This window comes from Berghia stephanieae, chromosome 2 (assembly GCF_034508935.2).
Source record: "Berghia stephanieae isolate SIO BIC M18660-M18661 chromosome 2, UCSD_Bste_1.3, whole genome shotgun sequence".
Lineage (NCBI taxonomy): Eukaryota > Metazoa > Mollusca > Gastropoda > Nudibranchia > Aeolidiidae > Berghia > Berghia stephanieae.
In genome coordinates this window covers 49,963,251-49,980,130 of record NC_088361.1, presented here as the reverse complement: position 1 = coordinate 49,980,130, position 16,880 = coordinate 49,963,251, and the positions used below count along the sequence as shown (strand labels likewise).

Here is a 16,880-nt window from a genome sequence, read left to right as displayed (position 1 = left end):
TAATGTTTGCTTTATAGTTATCATAACTATTTCTATGGCATAAGGAATGGTATGTTCATACTAAATATACAGACAAAGAAGTTGCCATGTGAAATCCCATTAGAAAACAACAACAACAAAAAATACCCAAAAAAAACCCCAAGAAAGCCATGAGAATGTGTATAGGGCAATATCTGCTAAATGTGCTCAAAGCGCTTTACAAAATAAGAATACAGGTATATTTAGATTGAAACAAAAAATCTGATGCTATGTTATTGTTTTCAGAATTTCATTCAAAACATTCCACCACAACCAGGAAAGGTATACATCACCGTTGTTTTGAAATGTTTTTACGTGTCTTTATTTTACCCCTTTATCCTCGACCCTTGAACATGTTTTATTTGTTACAGTAAATGTTATTTAGTTTTTGTGATGCCTCATGGATATTTATTAAGGTGGGATGGGTAGGGATGGGGTGGGGTGGGCTTGGGATGGGATGGGCGGCTCACAAATTATGTTTTGGTTTTATGATGAATTTCATACAGATTTTGTTGACATTCCACAATTGATTTGTTTCTTTTCCAGGCTGATGATTTGGTAATTTATTTTCTGTATTTTCTAACATTTGGACCTTCTGCAATTTGGTGTGCTGGATATTTGATCGTTTGACTTTACCTCACTGTTAAAACGATCATAAAGAATAACAAAACATATGAAGAGAAAAAATAAAATAATAAGAACAAAATATCTCTCTACCCAATCACGTTAGAAAACATGCGTGTACGAGTATAATGATGTCAGAAGATGATATTTCAATTTTCTACTACAATATTTCCAAATCTCATTTCATTCTTTAATAGTATAAAACCTTCTATGTTATCTTAAATTCTCTTTTCTCTTGAATCTTTTAATTTGTTGATTATGATCTACTTGTAGTTACAGAAATACACACAGTATTTAAAGTACTTTTTTTTTTTAATCAGTATTGTTGCTCTGATAAGTTCTGTATTGGATACAATGACCTTATCCAATTTGAAAATGTTAAATCCTGTTTTGTTTTTGTTTTTTTGTTTTTGTGTGTGTGTGTGTGTGTTTTGTTAAAAAAAAAAGACAAACTACCCAATGCTTTTCTATAAGTTTATGCTAAATCCATGTTGCTTGATATGAAAAATAGCTATAAGATATTAAGCAGACGTAGGCAATGAGGAATTTGGATATCTACTGACGCAGTTTGTGTGTGTTTGACCATCCTTCCCTCTGCACTACAATGACAGGAAAATGTCTTTGAGAAAATAATTGTGAAAAATATGGGAGCAGAAACTGTTGTAAGATGGAAATCTGGAAATGTTTATCTGATTTAGTGCCTGGCAAAGTAGATATAAAAATACAAATTACAAAGTCATCCCCAAAAATCAAGGATTTGTAATGGCAATATTATTATCTCATACATAACTTTTTATAATGTCTATAAAGTTCCGTCAACATAAAATTTCAAACATATAATTTTACTAACACTGTATTTAGATGTGTTCTTTCACAATTGATATATTTGAGACTTTATATTGTGAGTGTGTGTGTGCGTGTGTGTGTGTGTGTGTGTGTGTGTGTGTGTATGTGTGTGTGTGTGGTTTTTATTATTATAATTTTTTTTTTTTTTTTTAGACATTACCTTACATTCACTCTCAATCTGTCGTCTACCTTTACTTTTTTTCTAATTTGATAACGGCTGGAAAGTATAGCATTTATCCAGTTAAACTTGTTCATGAAATTATGGGGAGTTTAGGAAGGGGAGAGAAATAGAATAATGAAGTTGATAAAATGGAGGAGAGAAACTGTCTAATGGATCATGTATCGAATTTAGTCATGGGGGATGGACGTGATTAGCCCTCAATCGTCAATCTGAAATTCAGGGGTATAGCTATATGATTTAGGAATTATTGCTGTTTGAAGGTAGGAGGGATAACAAGAAATAAAAGGAATATCGAGCACAAACACTTTGTCATTAGAACAAATAATACATTTATTCAGATATTTATTTAATTGTTTGTTTAAGCTTCTTTATTCATGGTTTGTTTAAAACTGTTAGGTTGTCTGGCTTTGATTGGTTACATTATGCCATGTGTGTGTCTTCATCTCTGATGAAATACTAACAATGGAGTTACATGAGTGGATTGAAGATTACATCGTTCAAACTTCTTAAGTAACATTCTGTGCTCATCTTTTTGAGTATTGTAGTAAAAGTAATTTTTTCCATGTTTCTCTGAAGTTCAAATAGAGTAGTTGTACAAACTTCGCACAGCTGAATCGTGGCTTGCTTCGCACACTTTTGGTGATTTAAATTTTCAGACTTTTTTTTCAATACATGAAATACGTTAATTACGTAATCACAGTAGTTAATTGCCTCAACCAGTGTTACTTCTTGCTTCTTGAGACAGTAAAAAAAGTGGCAGCTTATATTTTGGTCCATTAAACTCCAAAGTTACTTTCCTGAAATCACGAGATCGGCGAGCATCAACTTTCCTTCTTCCCTGGGATGATGCATGCAGATACAAGAGGAAGGGTTTTTTAACTTCCTCCGTGCCATCTGCTTAATAATTAGTATTTCAATATCTTATTTATAAAGTACACAATGTGGTAGAAGGGCGCCATTGGCCTAGCTATTGTGGTTTCGACTGAAAGAAGGTGTGCGGAACAATGGACGCAATCGCTCATGTTGCACATCGAACCGCACACCTTTGACGAGATGAATTATATGTTTTGCAATTCGTCCTTTTCATTAATTCACACAACATATGTCAGCACAATCTAGATCTCTGGATTATTGTTCTGTTTTTGTTTTTAAGGGTTTTACGGCGCTTGCAACATATTTAGGTTATATCAGCGCCAGTAAAAAGGAAGAAAATGGGATAGTAGATTCCAAGAGCATAACATCGGTGTACTTAGTTTGAGATCACCTATAAGTCTAATCCGGACAAAAGCACAAGACCCAACAAAGAGGAATACACTCAAATGCTTACATTATACATTCAAAATAACAAATATAATAATACATAACAGAGAGATGATTTACAAAGAAAAAAATATCATTTCCCAAAATACTAACTATGCATTTGACTGTTTCCCTCACAGCCAGGGCCAGGACAAAACCAAGTAATCTCATTCCAAGACAAAGACAGAAAGCATGTTGGAAAACAGATATAGAGGGATAGAAGACACAGTATGTACCTCCCTGCCCACTATGGGAGGTCAGGAACCCCACCCAGAGATCTCTGGATTAATATATATATATATATATATATATATATATATAAGAATATTATATATAAATTGAGCTTTTATATAGCGCAATATCCACTAAATGTGCTCAAAGCGCTTTACAAGGGATCCCAGTCCTACAGCAGCATGTAACATTTAGGACAAGGCATGATGCCTGTACGGCAATATTATCATTTTTTCAGACAGAGACAACGCTGTTAATGGCCAGGTACTCATTATACACCTGAGTACAGTGAGAGAATGCGAGTAAAGAGCCTTTTCCAAGGACTCAACTATGCGCCAAGCGAGGCTCAAACCCAGGACCTTCCGATCCGAAAGCGAGTGCCATACCACAAAACCACATAGCCACACATAGGAATATTAGAAGAATATTATATATATATATATATATATATATATATATATATATATATATATATATATTTATATATATATATATGCACACACACACACATATATATATATGAGAGAATGAATGTGTATGAATCTGAGTATGCAGTGTGTGTGTGTGTGTGTGTGTGTGTGTGTGTGTGTGTGTGTGTGTGTGTGGAGATAGAGAGAGAAAGAGAGAGAGTGTGAGAGAGAGATAGATAGAGAGAGAGAGAGAGAGAGAGAGAGAGAGAGAGAGAGAGAGAGAGAGAGAGAGAGAGAGATGGCTTTAAAATCATTTAAGAAATTTTTCATTGCAAATCTCTGGTGTGTGTGTGTGTGTTTGTGTGTGTGTGTGTGTGTGTGTGCATGTGTTTGTGTGTGGTGAATTTGCAATATGTCATATAATAAAATAGCCAATAATCACAGATACTATTTTTCTTGCAAATTTCTGGTATGTATGTGCGTGTGTGTGTGTGTGTGTGTGCGTGTGTGTGTGTGTGTGCGTTTTTTAAATACTTTCTTTGATAAAATAGCTAACTAAGCGTCATTCAAAGAGTAGAGCGTGTGTTAAAGAGTAGAGTTATAGGTTTGAATAACTGGTGTGCGAATCCATGAAAGTGTGTGCAAAGCGATGAACACATAAGGAAAAGTGTGCGAAGCGATGAACACAATGGTATTTTGGGGGGAAGAAAAAACTGTAATATGACTAGTTATAAATAACGCCAGTAGAAAGTATTTGCATTCAGAATAAAGACTAATTAATGGGCTTCAAAACAGTATGTGCAGATTTGTCCCTTCCCTATGGAAATCCCACCGACTGTCATTCTAATTCAGGCATGTCTGCAGATTAGGATTTGGCCCAATATGTCACGAGTTGTGCGAAGATTGTACGATTACTCTAGGCCTTGGTGAAGTGTGTGTTTTATTAGATGTGAATTGCCTTATTATTATTTTTTTTTTGTTTTTTTGTTTTTTTGTTTAAAGCATCCATACCTTGCATGTTATGTACTATACTTGCCATGATTCAACTTTTAGTTGTTTTTCCTTTCAACGAACTTTTCACTATTGTATTTAAAAGGTCATTGTTCATCCATTAAACGTGCTATGTCAGTCGAGACAATTTTTCCAAGAACTTATTCAGTTTTATTTATGCTTTCCTGGATTAAAGAAAGCAAAACATTTATTTACTCGCTCCTCCATAAATTCAACTCAAGACAAAAGGGTAATCAAAATAAAAGGAGACCGACTCAATTTCTTCACTTCATTAATATTATTTTCCCAAAGATCAAATCATATTTCAGCAATTGTGTCATACTGACATATTAATGATAAGTGATATTTTATTAAATGTTTGATAATGGATAAGAAAGTTTACTCAGCAATTAAATGACTATGGCAATATTGTGCTATGTTGAATTCAAGTTATTCTAGCTTCAATATAGTTACAGTATGACCAACTTACATGTCGTTAGAATGTGGGTATAATGTATTATTGAATCACATACATTTAAACCACTAAAGAAAGGAAAATAGGATATTTAATATTGTTTTAGTGTGAAAATGGCTCATATATGTAAACATGACATGCGTGAAATTTGATCCTTGCTAGAATCTTGTTATCCTATTTTAGATTGGTCACCAGCGGGAAGAAATGAACAGAATGATGGAGGAACAAGTACGCCTAGCCAGAGAGGAGGTAAATCATGTCGATAGATTCTTAACATCAGCACAGCGGGAAGCACAAGGGAAGAGATGTTTCTTTATGTTGACCAAATTTTAATTCCAAACAGACAAGTTCTTTAAGATCAGGGGAAGGCATCAACACAAAAGCAAAAGTGCTATGGGCAAAATAGGAACAATGTTATATTTCATGCCAGTGAAGAAATGTCCCAATATGCTGAGCATAATATTTTCACCCCCCCCCCCCCCCCCCTCTCTCTTACCATTCCTTTTCCTTTTTGAAAGTTTTGAGAAATTGTTTTAAGTTTCATTGACAGAGTAAAATTAGACTGACTTCACAGGACTCTGAGTTGTGGCAAGGAATTTGGTCAGGGAAGTAGGAAACGTGCATCAACTATTGTTATATCCATTTATCCCAATAAAATTACACATATTTATAAATCATATTACCCAGTATATCACAAATGGTGGTTCTCATCATGTATGATACGATTTACTGCACATAAAATAGCTTGGCATCATATTTTATAAATACATCATTACAGAGATCTTGAAATTTATGACGTATCATATGTTTGTTTTAGGTGATGGCGAAGATGAATGAAGAGGTAGAGAAAGCTTCTAGTTCGGAACAAGCTAAGGTAAAACAGCTGAAGTCTCAAATCACAGATTTGGAGAAACAACTGGCCAAGGTAAATCGTTTTTATGCTCTCGTCGACCCTGCTTCAAAGCTTATAGAGAATGAGTTTATAGAAATAATTCAAAATATGAACTAATTATGTAATGCCCAAACAGAATCAAGGATTTAAGATAGAGAAAGAGAATATTAAATTAAAAAAAAGAATTAGAATAAATTTTAATAACAAACCAAATGATCAAAATCCATATTGACATTTTAGGTACCTCGAGGTCTAATCCTTTGCTGAATTTTGAGGGAAGAACTTTTGTGGATTCTCTCTCTCTCTCTCTCTCTCTCTCTCTCTCTCTCTCTCTCTCTCTCTCTCTCTCTCGCTCTCTCTCTCTCTCTTTCTCTCTCTCTCTCTCTCTCTCTCTCTCTCTCTCTCTCTCTCTCTCTCTCTCTCTCTCTCTCTCTCTCCCTCGTCGTTCTTCTTCTTCTTCTTCTTTCTCCCTCCCTCCCTCTCTCTATCTCTATCTCTCTCTCTCTCTCTCTCTCTCTCTCTCTCTCTCTCTCTCTCTCTCTCTCTCTCTCTCTCTCTCTCTCTCTCTCACTCTTATATTTCTAATCATATGATTGTATCACTCAGTAATGCTGATATATATATATATATATATATATATATATATATATATATATATATATATATATATATATATATATATATATATATATATATATATATATATATATATATATTTATATATATATATATATATATATATATATATATATATATATATATATATATATATATATATATATATATATATATATATATATATATATATATATATATATATATATATATATATATATATATATATATATATTATATATATATATATATATATATATATATATATATATATATAATGAATTAAGCTGTTAGTGTGATTTGTAACACATAATGATCTGAAATGGTGTTTATTAAACAGTACCAAACAGTGCCTCAACCTCTTGGGTTCGATCCGCAGTCGAGGCAGGCTGATCTTGAAATAAAAAAGATAGTTTCTTGTATTTATCTCTATGCTTTTTCTGGCACTGATTAACAAACAACTTTTCATATCTTTATCTTACACCAGAACCTGCTTTCTTACTTGTCATTCATTTGAACACATATTTTACTTGTTCAATATTAAGTTTTACCAAGTCTAAATGTTGACTCCATTGACAAATTTAGCTAAATGTTGACTCCATTGACAAATTTAGGCCAAAGAAAAGTCTACAACCCTGACACAGGAGTCCGTGAGTTCTAAGACTGTCAACAAAGACGTCGAGGACAGGCTGAGAGCAGACGTTCTCAGGTAAAAGCTGCGATCAGCTTAATTCTTTTTTTTTCAAAGTAAAAAATGTGAAATGTTATTGTCAGCAGAGGAAGTCAAGAGCTGAGTGGTTGGAAATAAGAATAGGCTTTGAACAAATTCAAGCAATATTTAGAATGTTTAATGATCAGAAGAGGACGATGATAACTCAGGACTTCGGCCTTTAGGTAAGACAATTTACCCATATACCCTACTTGATTCAGGGGTGAATAATTCATTGGTTATAAGTGATAGACTGTAGAGAGTGCATGTACACAAAGGACGCCCTGTTCCTGACTTTCATAGTATACATTGGAATTTGGCTCCAGGTGACCTAATCGGTAAATAGATAAATCATTTTGAAGGCGAGATGATATCACTCTTTGATATGCATTGTAATTCATTATAAACATTTTTCAAATGCTTTCATTGCCGTACATTGATAATGAGTAATTGCTCTGAGTTAAGATTGTAGTTGACAATGACACAGCGGCAGTAACATTGATACTAATCAAACCTGTACAGGCAGGCATTTGATTTGACTCAAATCTGACATTACACCATCTCCCTGATGTGAATTAAGCTTGACTTAAACCGCCTTTAATGCATTCTTGATGGAATCCTTTATATTTGATACCATGTGCATAAAAATTGTTAGATAAATCATGATTTGAAAGATATTTCACCTTGTTGTAAAAGGGTTAATTATGGCATAAGATTAGCTTTAAGTAATGGCTGATTTTTGCTTACTTTTGTTTTTAACTTTTTAATTTCCTTCTATTTCATGTAGGCTTCAGGCAGAACTGGAAAAAGTCCATAGAATGTGGGAGAAAAAATTTGCAATATTACAACAAAGGTAAGTATTGTTAATAATTTATTTGCATGTTTGTAGACGGGTGTCTGTTTTTTGTACACCTTTAAATGCATGAACTATTAAAGGCTAAATAAGGTGTCAAATTGTCTGCTAAGTACACAGATGCATTAACAAATCAATTTGATTACCATATTGGGTACAGGTATCCCTTTTGTTTTGGATGAAGAGGCGTCACTATTTTCCTTTGTAAAAACAACATTATTTCCGCGTAACTAATGATATTCTGACCACAATGAAATGGTTACATTTGAGAACCAATCATTTTAAAAATCTTCCTTTTGATTAAAAATGATATAGGTAATTTCATTGGAGGGGTTTAATCATAAGATTGCTGAGCTCTTAGGTTTGAAATTTTGAACTCGTTCCAAACGGGCACTCTCAAGGTCGTCCAGTGGCATTGGGAAATTGTTCAAAATTTCAAACACAAGAGTTCAAGAATCTTATATTGTATTGTAATGAAATTGCAACATATTGATGATTTTTTAAAATATAGAAATGAAATAAATCTACTCCCAGAGTGTTGGGAAGACATTTTAGTTATACCAAAGTGAAAAGCTCATGAAAATATGTTTTGAAATGTAATTCAGCCCACTTATATAAAAAATGCATTTAACCAGTTTACTACCGTACTCCAGGAAGATGCTTATTGAAAGATTTGGCCAGAAAACTCATCCTTCAAATATCGATCAATTTAAATAACCCTCATATTGGCAAAAGAAAACCTCTTAAACCTGGGGCATTGTTTTTGCCAAGATGAGGCTCATTTAAATTGATCGATATTTGAAGGATGAGTTTTCTGGCCAAATTTTTAAATAAACGTCTTTCGGAAGTACGGCAGTTAACTGGTTACTTGTGACTATTTCATTGTTCGGAAGTACGGCAGTTAACTGGTTACTTGTGACTATTTCATTGAATGAAGAAGCACAACAAGCTTGACTGTATGGACAGCATACAGTAGTAGTTGCGTTATTTATTTATTTGTTTTTTGTTTTTTTTTTTCTTGTCATTTGTTATCTCACTGTTTCGTCATAATCAGCATGCATGCATTGAAGGATGAGAGTTACCTCAGACAGACACTCCAAAGGCAAGCAGCACAGTTACACCACGCTGCTGTTAGTTACTCGGTAAGAAAGCCATAATATTTGTGTTGATTAATGTTCTTACGTCTAACTTTTCAAATGTATTGACTGACTTATTAATTAGACATTGCATACCACACAAGAAAGAAAGAAAAAGTGGCAAATTAAGGAGCAGGCATTCTTTTATACATACTTTTTCAGTTTTTTTATCACTAAAATCAATATGGAGAGGATTTTCTTTTCTTCTTGATGGTTCGTTTAATTAGATTTGAAAGAGAATGTACAAGCGTCACCTATCAAGTTGATTTGGGTGTTTTTGTTGGATGCAAATCAGTATGACTGGCATGCAATGCCCTTGAGTCCAATATTAGGCAGAAGTGCGACATAAATGTGCATGTTATTATTTATTTATCATTACTATTATAGTTAGTTCACTTGACTTGTGTCTTAACCTGCAAAACGGAAATTGCTAATCCATTCATCCAGCAGGAAATGAGTAGCTTAATTAATCTCTTGAGATCTGGCGAAAGTAAAAGGCATGTGGAAAAGAATTGTGTCTTCCTTGGTCAATATTTCACTCACCTTGCATACTGTCCTTGCTACTCAACATCTGTTCAAATGAGATTTATTTTGCTTTTTGTTCTGCTTTGTTTAATGCTAAGTATCTATACATAGCACAGATAAAAGACGATGCTTTGGGATTGATTGAAGACAAAGTAGCTGGGTAAAACAGACCCAGAAAATCGATATTTCAATTCCTCCAGCACATTTGTTCAATAAAGTAAATCAAATAGCAAATAGGATTTTGTTTTGATGAAGGCAAAGTGATCCCTTGTTCAGCAGTTACATTCATATCAATTTGTATATATTTATATATTGAAATGATATATACCAATATTGTTTTATTCCACTAGGCTGATGCTCCTTCTGGAGTTCTTCCTACCAAAGCTCCCACTTCAAGTCCCAAGAAACCTTTGGTTGGTGTTAATAATAATAGTAACAATAATAATAATAATAATAATAATAATAATAATAATAATAATAATAATAATGATGATGATGATGATGATGATGATGATGATGATGATGATGATGATGATGATGATGATGATGATGATGATAATAATAATAATATAATAATAATAATAATAATAATAATAATAATAATAATAATAATAATAATAATAATAATAATAATAATATAATAATAATGATAATCTCTCTCAGATATAATAATCTTATTTCGCATTACTCTTCATCCTTCAAACATCAACTACAAATTGCTAGACTAATCATGAATTAAACACAATTTGGAAAATCACATCAAGATCACGTAATATTTCAGTCTAGATTTGAAGGTGTCCATATTATCAGATTGCCTGCTATGTTTAGGTAGAGAATTGTTTGTTTGTTTTTAAGGGTTTTATGGCGCTTGCAACACATTTTGGTTATATCAGCGTCAGTAAAAAGGAAGAAAATGGGATAGTCAAATTCTAGAATTACAATTAAAGCACCCAAGAAAAAGTAAGACAAAAATGAACTGGGAACATACAGAGATCAGATGCCGATTCCAAGAGCATATAATCAATGTACAGTAAAATTATTTTAAACCGAAAGAAGCTAAACCGAAAAATACCTTAAACCGCAAAGAATTTAATAAATTGTACTAGTTTCTTCATTATCTTTGTACAAATTCTTACGATGAACCAGAATACTTCTAAGCAGGACTTTCTTTCAACCGAAACAACTTGAGAGCACCTTCCCTTTTTCTGTCTCTATTTTACTTCACACGTAATAATGCCTGGCGATAATAAACAAAGAGCAAAAGTATAAGATGAAGGTGAGTGGTGAGGTGGGGGTGGGAGGTAGGCAAACACTTCAATCACTGAACTTGGGCTTGGCCAACACCACAATCGCACAGACTGGAAAAGGAAGACAACGGGTGACTGACAGGCGATAACATGAGGAAAGAGGGGGAGTTGGGGTGTAGAATCCCGCAAGCGAGATGTTCTTGCTCGTGTGTTGATGCTTTGGATTTTCAACACGACAATAAGGGGGGTGGGGGTTTGATAATTTACCATTGACATGCCATTTTATTTCCACTTTGTTTAAATATGAGTGTATGGGGGGGGGGTTCTATGTAATTAGGCCTTTGAACCTAATGGCTTTTCAACAAAAGAGAGGTGTATAGTAGACAGCTTAGCATTGACACGCCTTTTCATTTCCATTTCACTTCACCTCCGAGTAGTTGCGCATCATTCATTATCAATTATCGCACAAGAACTTTCGAACTTTCGATCTTATTTTAGCTTTACATTTTACTAAATGAGAGCACTGTACTTACACGTTGGAGTTTAAAATCAAAATACTATGTTAAGTCGATGAAAAAAAAGTTGAGCAAGAAGGAGATATGTCAAAAACACGGCATCTCGAACGCAACTCTTTCAACAATTATGATTGGAAAACAAAAACCCCAAAAATATTTCTAAAACAGACCAAAAAACAAAAAAATTTAGTTAACTTAAAATAAAAGAAAGAAAAAGGTTACGAAGACGGCATTTATTCAACAACTCCATTTAAGGGGAAACCCATGATACAATTAAATGAGCAAATTCCTTAAATAGTTACGACCCTTGAGATAGAAACATCGCTAAACGGGAACTTGCTTTAAACCAAAATGTTTTTAAACCGAAATGGTTTAGAAGGTCCCCAAAATTTCGGTTTAAAGTAATTCTACTGCACTTAGTCTGAGATCACCTATAAGTTTCATCCGGACACAATCACAAGATCCAACAAAGAGGAATACACTCAAATGCTTACGTTATACATTCAAAATAACAAATATAATAATATATAACAGAGAGATTATTTACAGAGAAAAAAATATCATCTTCCAAAACAATAACTATGCATTTGACTGTTACCCTCCCAGCCAAGGACTCTGGTCAGGGCTGGGACAAAACCAAGTAATCTCATTCCAAGACAAAGACAGAAAGCAGATTGGAAAACAGCTATAAGGGGATAGAAGACACAGTAAGTGCCACCCTGCCCACTATGGGAAGACAGGAACCCCACCCAGAGGTAGAGAATTCCAGTACATGTGTTCCGAGTAGAAAACTTGATTGTTTGCCAATTTTATAAGATACGTTGACAAGAATTTTACGATCGTTACTTGGGTGAAGATGACGATTTGGAGTACCCTATATGCTATCAATAAATTGTTAAGGTAAAGTGGTCCTTGACTGGAGGGTTTTAAAAACAAAAACACATACTTTGTATAGAATTCCTTTTTGGATAGGCAGCTCATGAAGTTTGGTTCAAATAGGTATTGCTGAATGATAATTCTTTTTTCTCGTAATTTCTGGTGTTGAGTGTTATTCATATCTTGGGAGTAATTGAAGTCCTAGTCGTATTGTTGTTATTGTTTTCTCATTGACAATAGTTTACTGTGCAGCAATAACTAAATAAATAATGGGGCATACAGACAGACCTGCCTACTAAGACGAAAAATTTGTAAAACTACGAAAATTTCAGCTCCAATTTCAAAACTTCAAGATTATTTCTAAGTCATTAAAAAAGTTGATGCCAGGCTACATCATTTTAAGATTTTGAAGTGTTATTTAATCATTATAAGGGGAAATTGTTGATCTATAAAGGTAACTACAGGATTTCCATTGTTCTCGCCAAAAAATTATGATTTTTTTTTCATTTTCAAGTAGGCAGCTCTTGTCATATTATGGTTTGAAAGAATTTCATTTTTATCTTCAAAGTTAAACAGTGCACAGTACTTTCTAGTCTTTTTTCAATGGTATAAAGCCCCCCCCCCCCCCCCCCACCCCTTCTATTCCCCTTCCATGGAGAATAGTTAGGATGTTCAACATAAGCCATATCTCAACGACATATTACTGGCATGTCGAGAATGTAACAACATGCTACATAAGAGTTAATGGTGTAACCTTGTTTTACTGTTAAATACGAGGTCAGGACATATTTGGCATTATATTTGTTGGAAATATAAGGAACAATTATACCATATATATGATTTAGATATGTAAAACTTTATTTGATGATAAGCACTGTTAGCTGTGTGTACTGCAGAGAGGAGGGGGGGGGGGGATTTGTAAATTGATTGTGCACTGGCGCTTAGACTTTGTTTATTTTCAGACATATCTATAATATTGCTTTTGGGTTGGTTTTTATTTTTTTTTTCTCTCGTTTTCATTTTTAGCCTGAAATCCGACGGGGTAGCAAAGGGCAACCTCAAGACAAAGATTTCATTTCCTACACAGTATCAGCACCCAGTGGTAGAGGTACTGCTATGTTCTCCACTGATGGTAAGTTTGAAGAATATCATTCTTTTGGAATCTAACAAAACATTTTTGTTTCATTTCGACTAGAAATCTTTGATTCTATTAATTGATTTATCTATCTGTCTAATTATTTATTCATCCATATATCCATCTTTCTATCTGTCCACCCATCTCGCTCTCTCTTTCTCTCTCTGTCTTAAATATAACTTTGCAAATCAAAGTAAAACAGTTCTCTTATTGCATTTTCCCCACACACTCCAGAGAACCAAATTATGTCCGACAACGAGATGGACATGCTTCCGACTGACATAGCCCCCTTACCTGCACCACCAGTAAGGTAAGGATCTAATTCCAAAAATTAAAATTGAAGTTCCAATCCAATCCAATCCAATATTGTCAGATGCACGAGAAATTCCTGTCCATCGTGTAATATTTACATTACAGGACATGTTTCGAGAATAAAATGCATGGGATAGAGTAGATGTCGTAAGAACAGATTATATTGTGTCAGTGCATGGAAGGTGAAATTTTGGAATTGCATTTTTTTGCATTTTCTGAAAGAATATGCTCACCCAGAGCATTTTAATCTTATTTGAAGTAAATCGTGTGATTTTTCATGAAGTTATAGTCAGATGTATGGGAAAGGTATCCAGCAACTTTTCTCAAATTTCATACTTTTTCAACTTGACAAGCTGTAAAAAATATTTAGAAGTCAAATTAAGCTTTGATATTTCCCGACGATATACAAAAAAGGTTGATTTAATAATTTATGTTAAGAACTAATTTTTGATAAAAATTGACCTTCTAACTAAACTTGGCAATATCTCAGTTCAAACCTTTTCACCATTCGACTGATTATGGCATTCACTGTAACATATTATCTCCTATTTACTTTTACTTTTCAGTCTTGCAATTTTTATTGTTTCTCCATTTAACATTCCACCAGGAAAGGAAATGATTGTGGTGAGGACAGCAGACCATCAACCCAGCCTCATGTGGTGGTGTTACCTTCCGTGGAAGCCAAGTGACGACGATGATGATGATTCAGATAATAATGAGGAAAATGATTGTGACAAAAATTATGACCATGTGTGTTACAAATTATCTCTTGTAGTTATTATTATGATAAATATGCAAGACTTCGTAAAAGATAGAAGAGTGAATGTGGTGTGTACATACTATGTGCTTACATTGAAATCTGCACATTTTTGTGATAAATAACAATAGCAGAGCTGCCTTGAAATTTCAAAAATTCGTAATTTTCAGGGCAAAAAAAGAAACATTAACTTTAAATAGCTTAGAAATAAACAATTAGCCCTTAGCATGATCCAAAGTCCTGAATATAGGTTCTAAGGAACTAATCCTACCTTCTCAACAAGATTTATTGAGTCAAAGAGACAAATTCAGTTCCGTAGCTGGAGCCAAAAATTGGTATTCATATTTTTCTACCAAATTTTCATAGTACTAGGCAGGTCTAAAATAGTAAAATGGAATGGAAGCTTCATTTTAATTAACGAAGACAGATTAATTAATAATTAATTAATTAATTTGAAGCTTCAATTCCATTTGACAATTGATATTTATTTCTTTAGGCTTCAAGCAGCAACGTTTGCAAATTTATGTGAACGAATTAAAGACGGGAAGCGAGAGTGGTTGAGATTATGTTGTGTTTCCATAACGCTGTATAAGACCGTTAGCCAGTTGAATGGAAATTCATCATAACATAAAAAACCTTTCTGCATTGACTCAATGGGAAGCAATCAACCCATTTCAGTACTTCTATGAAACATTATTAAAAAATTGCTCAATTCTAAATTATGAATATTACCTCTCTTTTGACATTTATCAGAATGGAGATGCTCAACCTCGTATGGTAATAATATAAAATGATTGAATTATCCTGATCTGTCACAATCAAATGCGAATTCTGTGAATAATTTTATATATTTACTTATGCTGTATTACTCCTGCTCATTATTTGTTTTGTAATTTATTTAATATCAATTATAAAGCTTAAGAAATTCAACAGCCTGACTAAATTGTCTCTTATATTGTGTTAAAAAATAAATAAATAAATAAATAAACTTTTTTTTTTAATTTTAAAAATTTATATATATGAGGTTTTGATTAAAAAAGCCTTTTATTTAATCTTTATTCAAGCATACATAGTAGTAGTCCTTCAGAGCTATTAGCCCCTGTTTTTATAGCATGAAACGGACAATAGCAATTGCTTGCTGCCCTTTGGATAAGACGCTAGTCTATTGCAAAGTACTTTGTTTTTGTTTTTAAGGGTTTATGGCGTTTGCAACACATTCAGGTCATATCAGCGCCAGTAAAAAGGAAGAAAATGGGAAAGTAAAAAGTTCTAGAATTACAATTAAAGCACCCAACAAAAGGTAAGACAAAGGGGAATTGGTTCAAATAGGAAACAGATGTAGATTCCCAGAGTAAAACTATCAAAGTACTTAGTTTGAGATCACCTAAAAGTCTCACCCAGACACTAGCACAAAATCCCACTAAGAGGAATACACTCAAATGTTTACAAATCATAGGTTAAAATTGTTTTGTTTGTTTTTAAGGGTTGTACGGCGCTTGCAACACATTTAGGTTATATCAGCGCCAGTAAAAAGGAAGAAAATGGGATAGTAAAAAGTTCTAGAATTACAATTAAAGCATCCAAGAAAAAGTAAGACAAAGGGGAACTGAGAACAAATAGGGATCAGATGTAGATTCCAAGAGCATACCACCAATGTACTTAGTTTGAAATCACCTACAAGTCTCATCCAGACACAAGCACAAAATCCAACAAAGAGGAACACACTCAAATACTTACATTATACATTCAAAATAAAAATAACATTAAGTAATAAAGAGATGATTTACAAGGAAAAAAATATCATCTTCCAAAACTATAACTATACATTCAACTGTTTCCCTCCCAGCCAAGGACTCGTGCCAGGTTCAGGACAAAACTAAGTTAATCTCATTCCAAGACAAAGACAGAAAGCATGTTGGAAAACAGATATAAGGGGATAGAAGACACAGTATGTACCTCCCTGCCCGCAATGGGAGGTCAGGATCTCCACCCAGATAGGTTAAAAAAAAAAAATAAACAATACGAAACAGAGAGATGATTTACAAGGAAAAAAATATCATCTCACTAAACTATAACTATACATTCAACTGTTTCCCTCCCAGCCAAGGACTCCGGCAGAGTCAGGACAAAACCAAGTAATCTCATTCCAAGACAAAGACAGAAAGCAATTGAAAAACAGATACAGGGGGATAGAAGACGCAGTAAGTTCCTCCCTGCCCACTATGGAAGATAAG

At 33.6% G+C, this 16,880-nt stretch overlaps 1 protein-coding gene across 4 annotated transcripts in view; it reads left to right on the top strand.

Moving 5' to 3' along the window:
* The window catches only part of LOC144965094 (uncharacterized), a 33,836-nt gene extending 18,260 nt beyond the window's left edge, over positions 1 to 15,576 (top strand). For 2 of the 4 annotated variants that reach the window (XM_078900019.1, XM_078900017.1), the window contains 10 exons: positions 265 to 300; positions 5,258 to 5,323; positions 5,892 to 5,999; positions 7,196 to 7,290; positions 8,078 to 8,143; positions 9,198 to 9,285; positions 10,155 to 10,217; positions 13,469 to 13,574; positions 13,812 to 13,887; positions 14,497 to 15,576. In XM_078900019.1, the coding sequence (XP_078756145.1) occupies positions 265 to 300; positions 5,258 to 5,323; positions 5,892 to 5,999; positions 7,196 to 7,290; positions 8,078 to 8,143; positions 9,198 to 9,285; positions 10,155 to 10,217; positions 13,469 to 13,574; positions 13,812 to 13,887; positions 14,497 to 14,578 (786 nt within the window). In that variant the 3' untranslated portion in view covers positions 14,579 to 15,576. The remainder of the gene's footprint in view (positions 1 to 264; positions 301 to 5,257; positions 5,324 to 5,891; positions 6,000 to 7,195; positions 7,291 to 8,077; positions 8,144 to 9,197; positions 9,286 to 10,154; positions 10,218 to 13,468; positions 13,575 to 13,811; positions 13,888 to 14,496) is intronic. The other 2 variants (XM_078900020.1, XM_078900018.1) reach the window with 1 other exon arrangement.
* Positions 15,577 to 16,880: the final 1,304 nt, after the last annotated feature.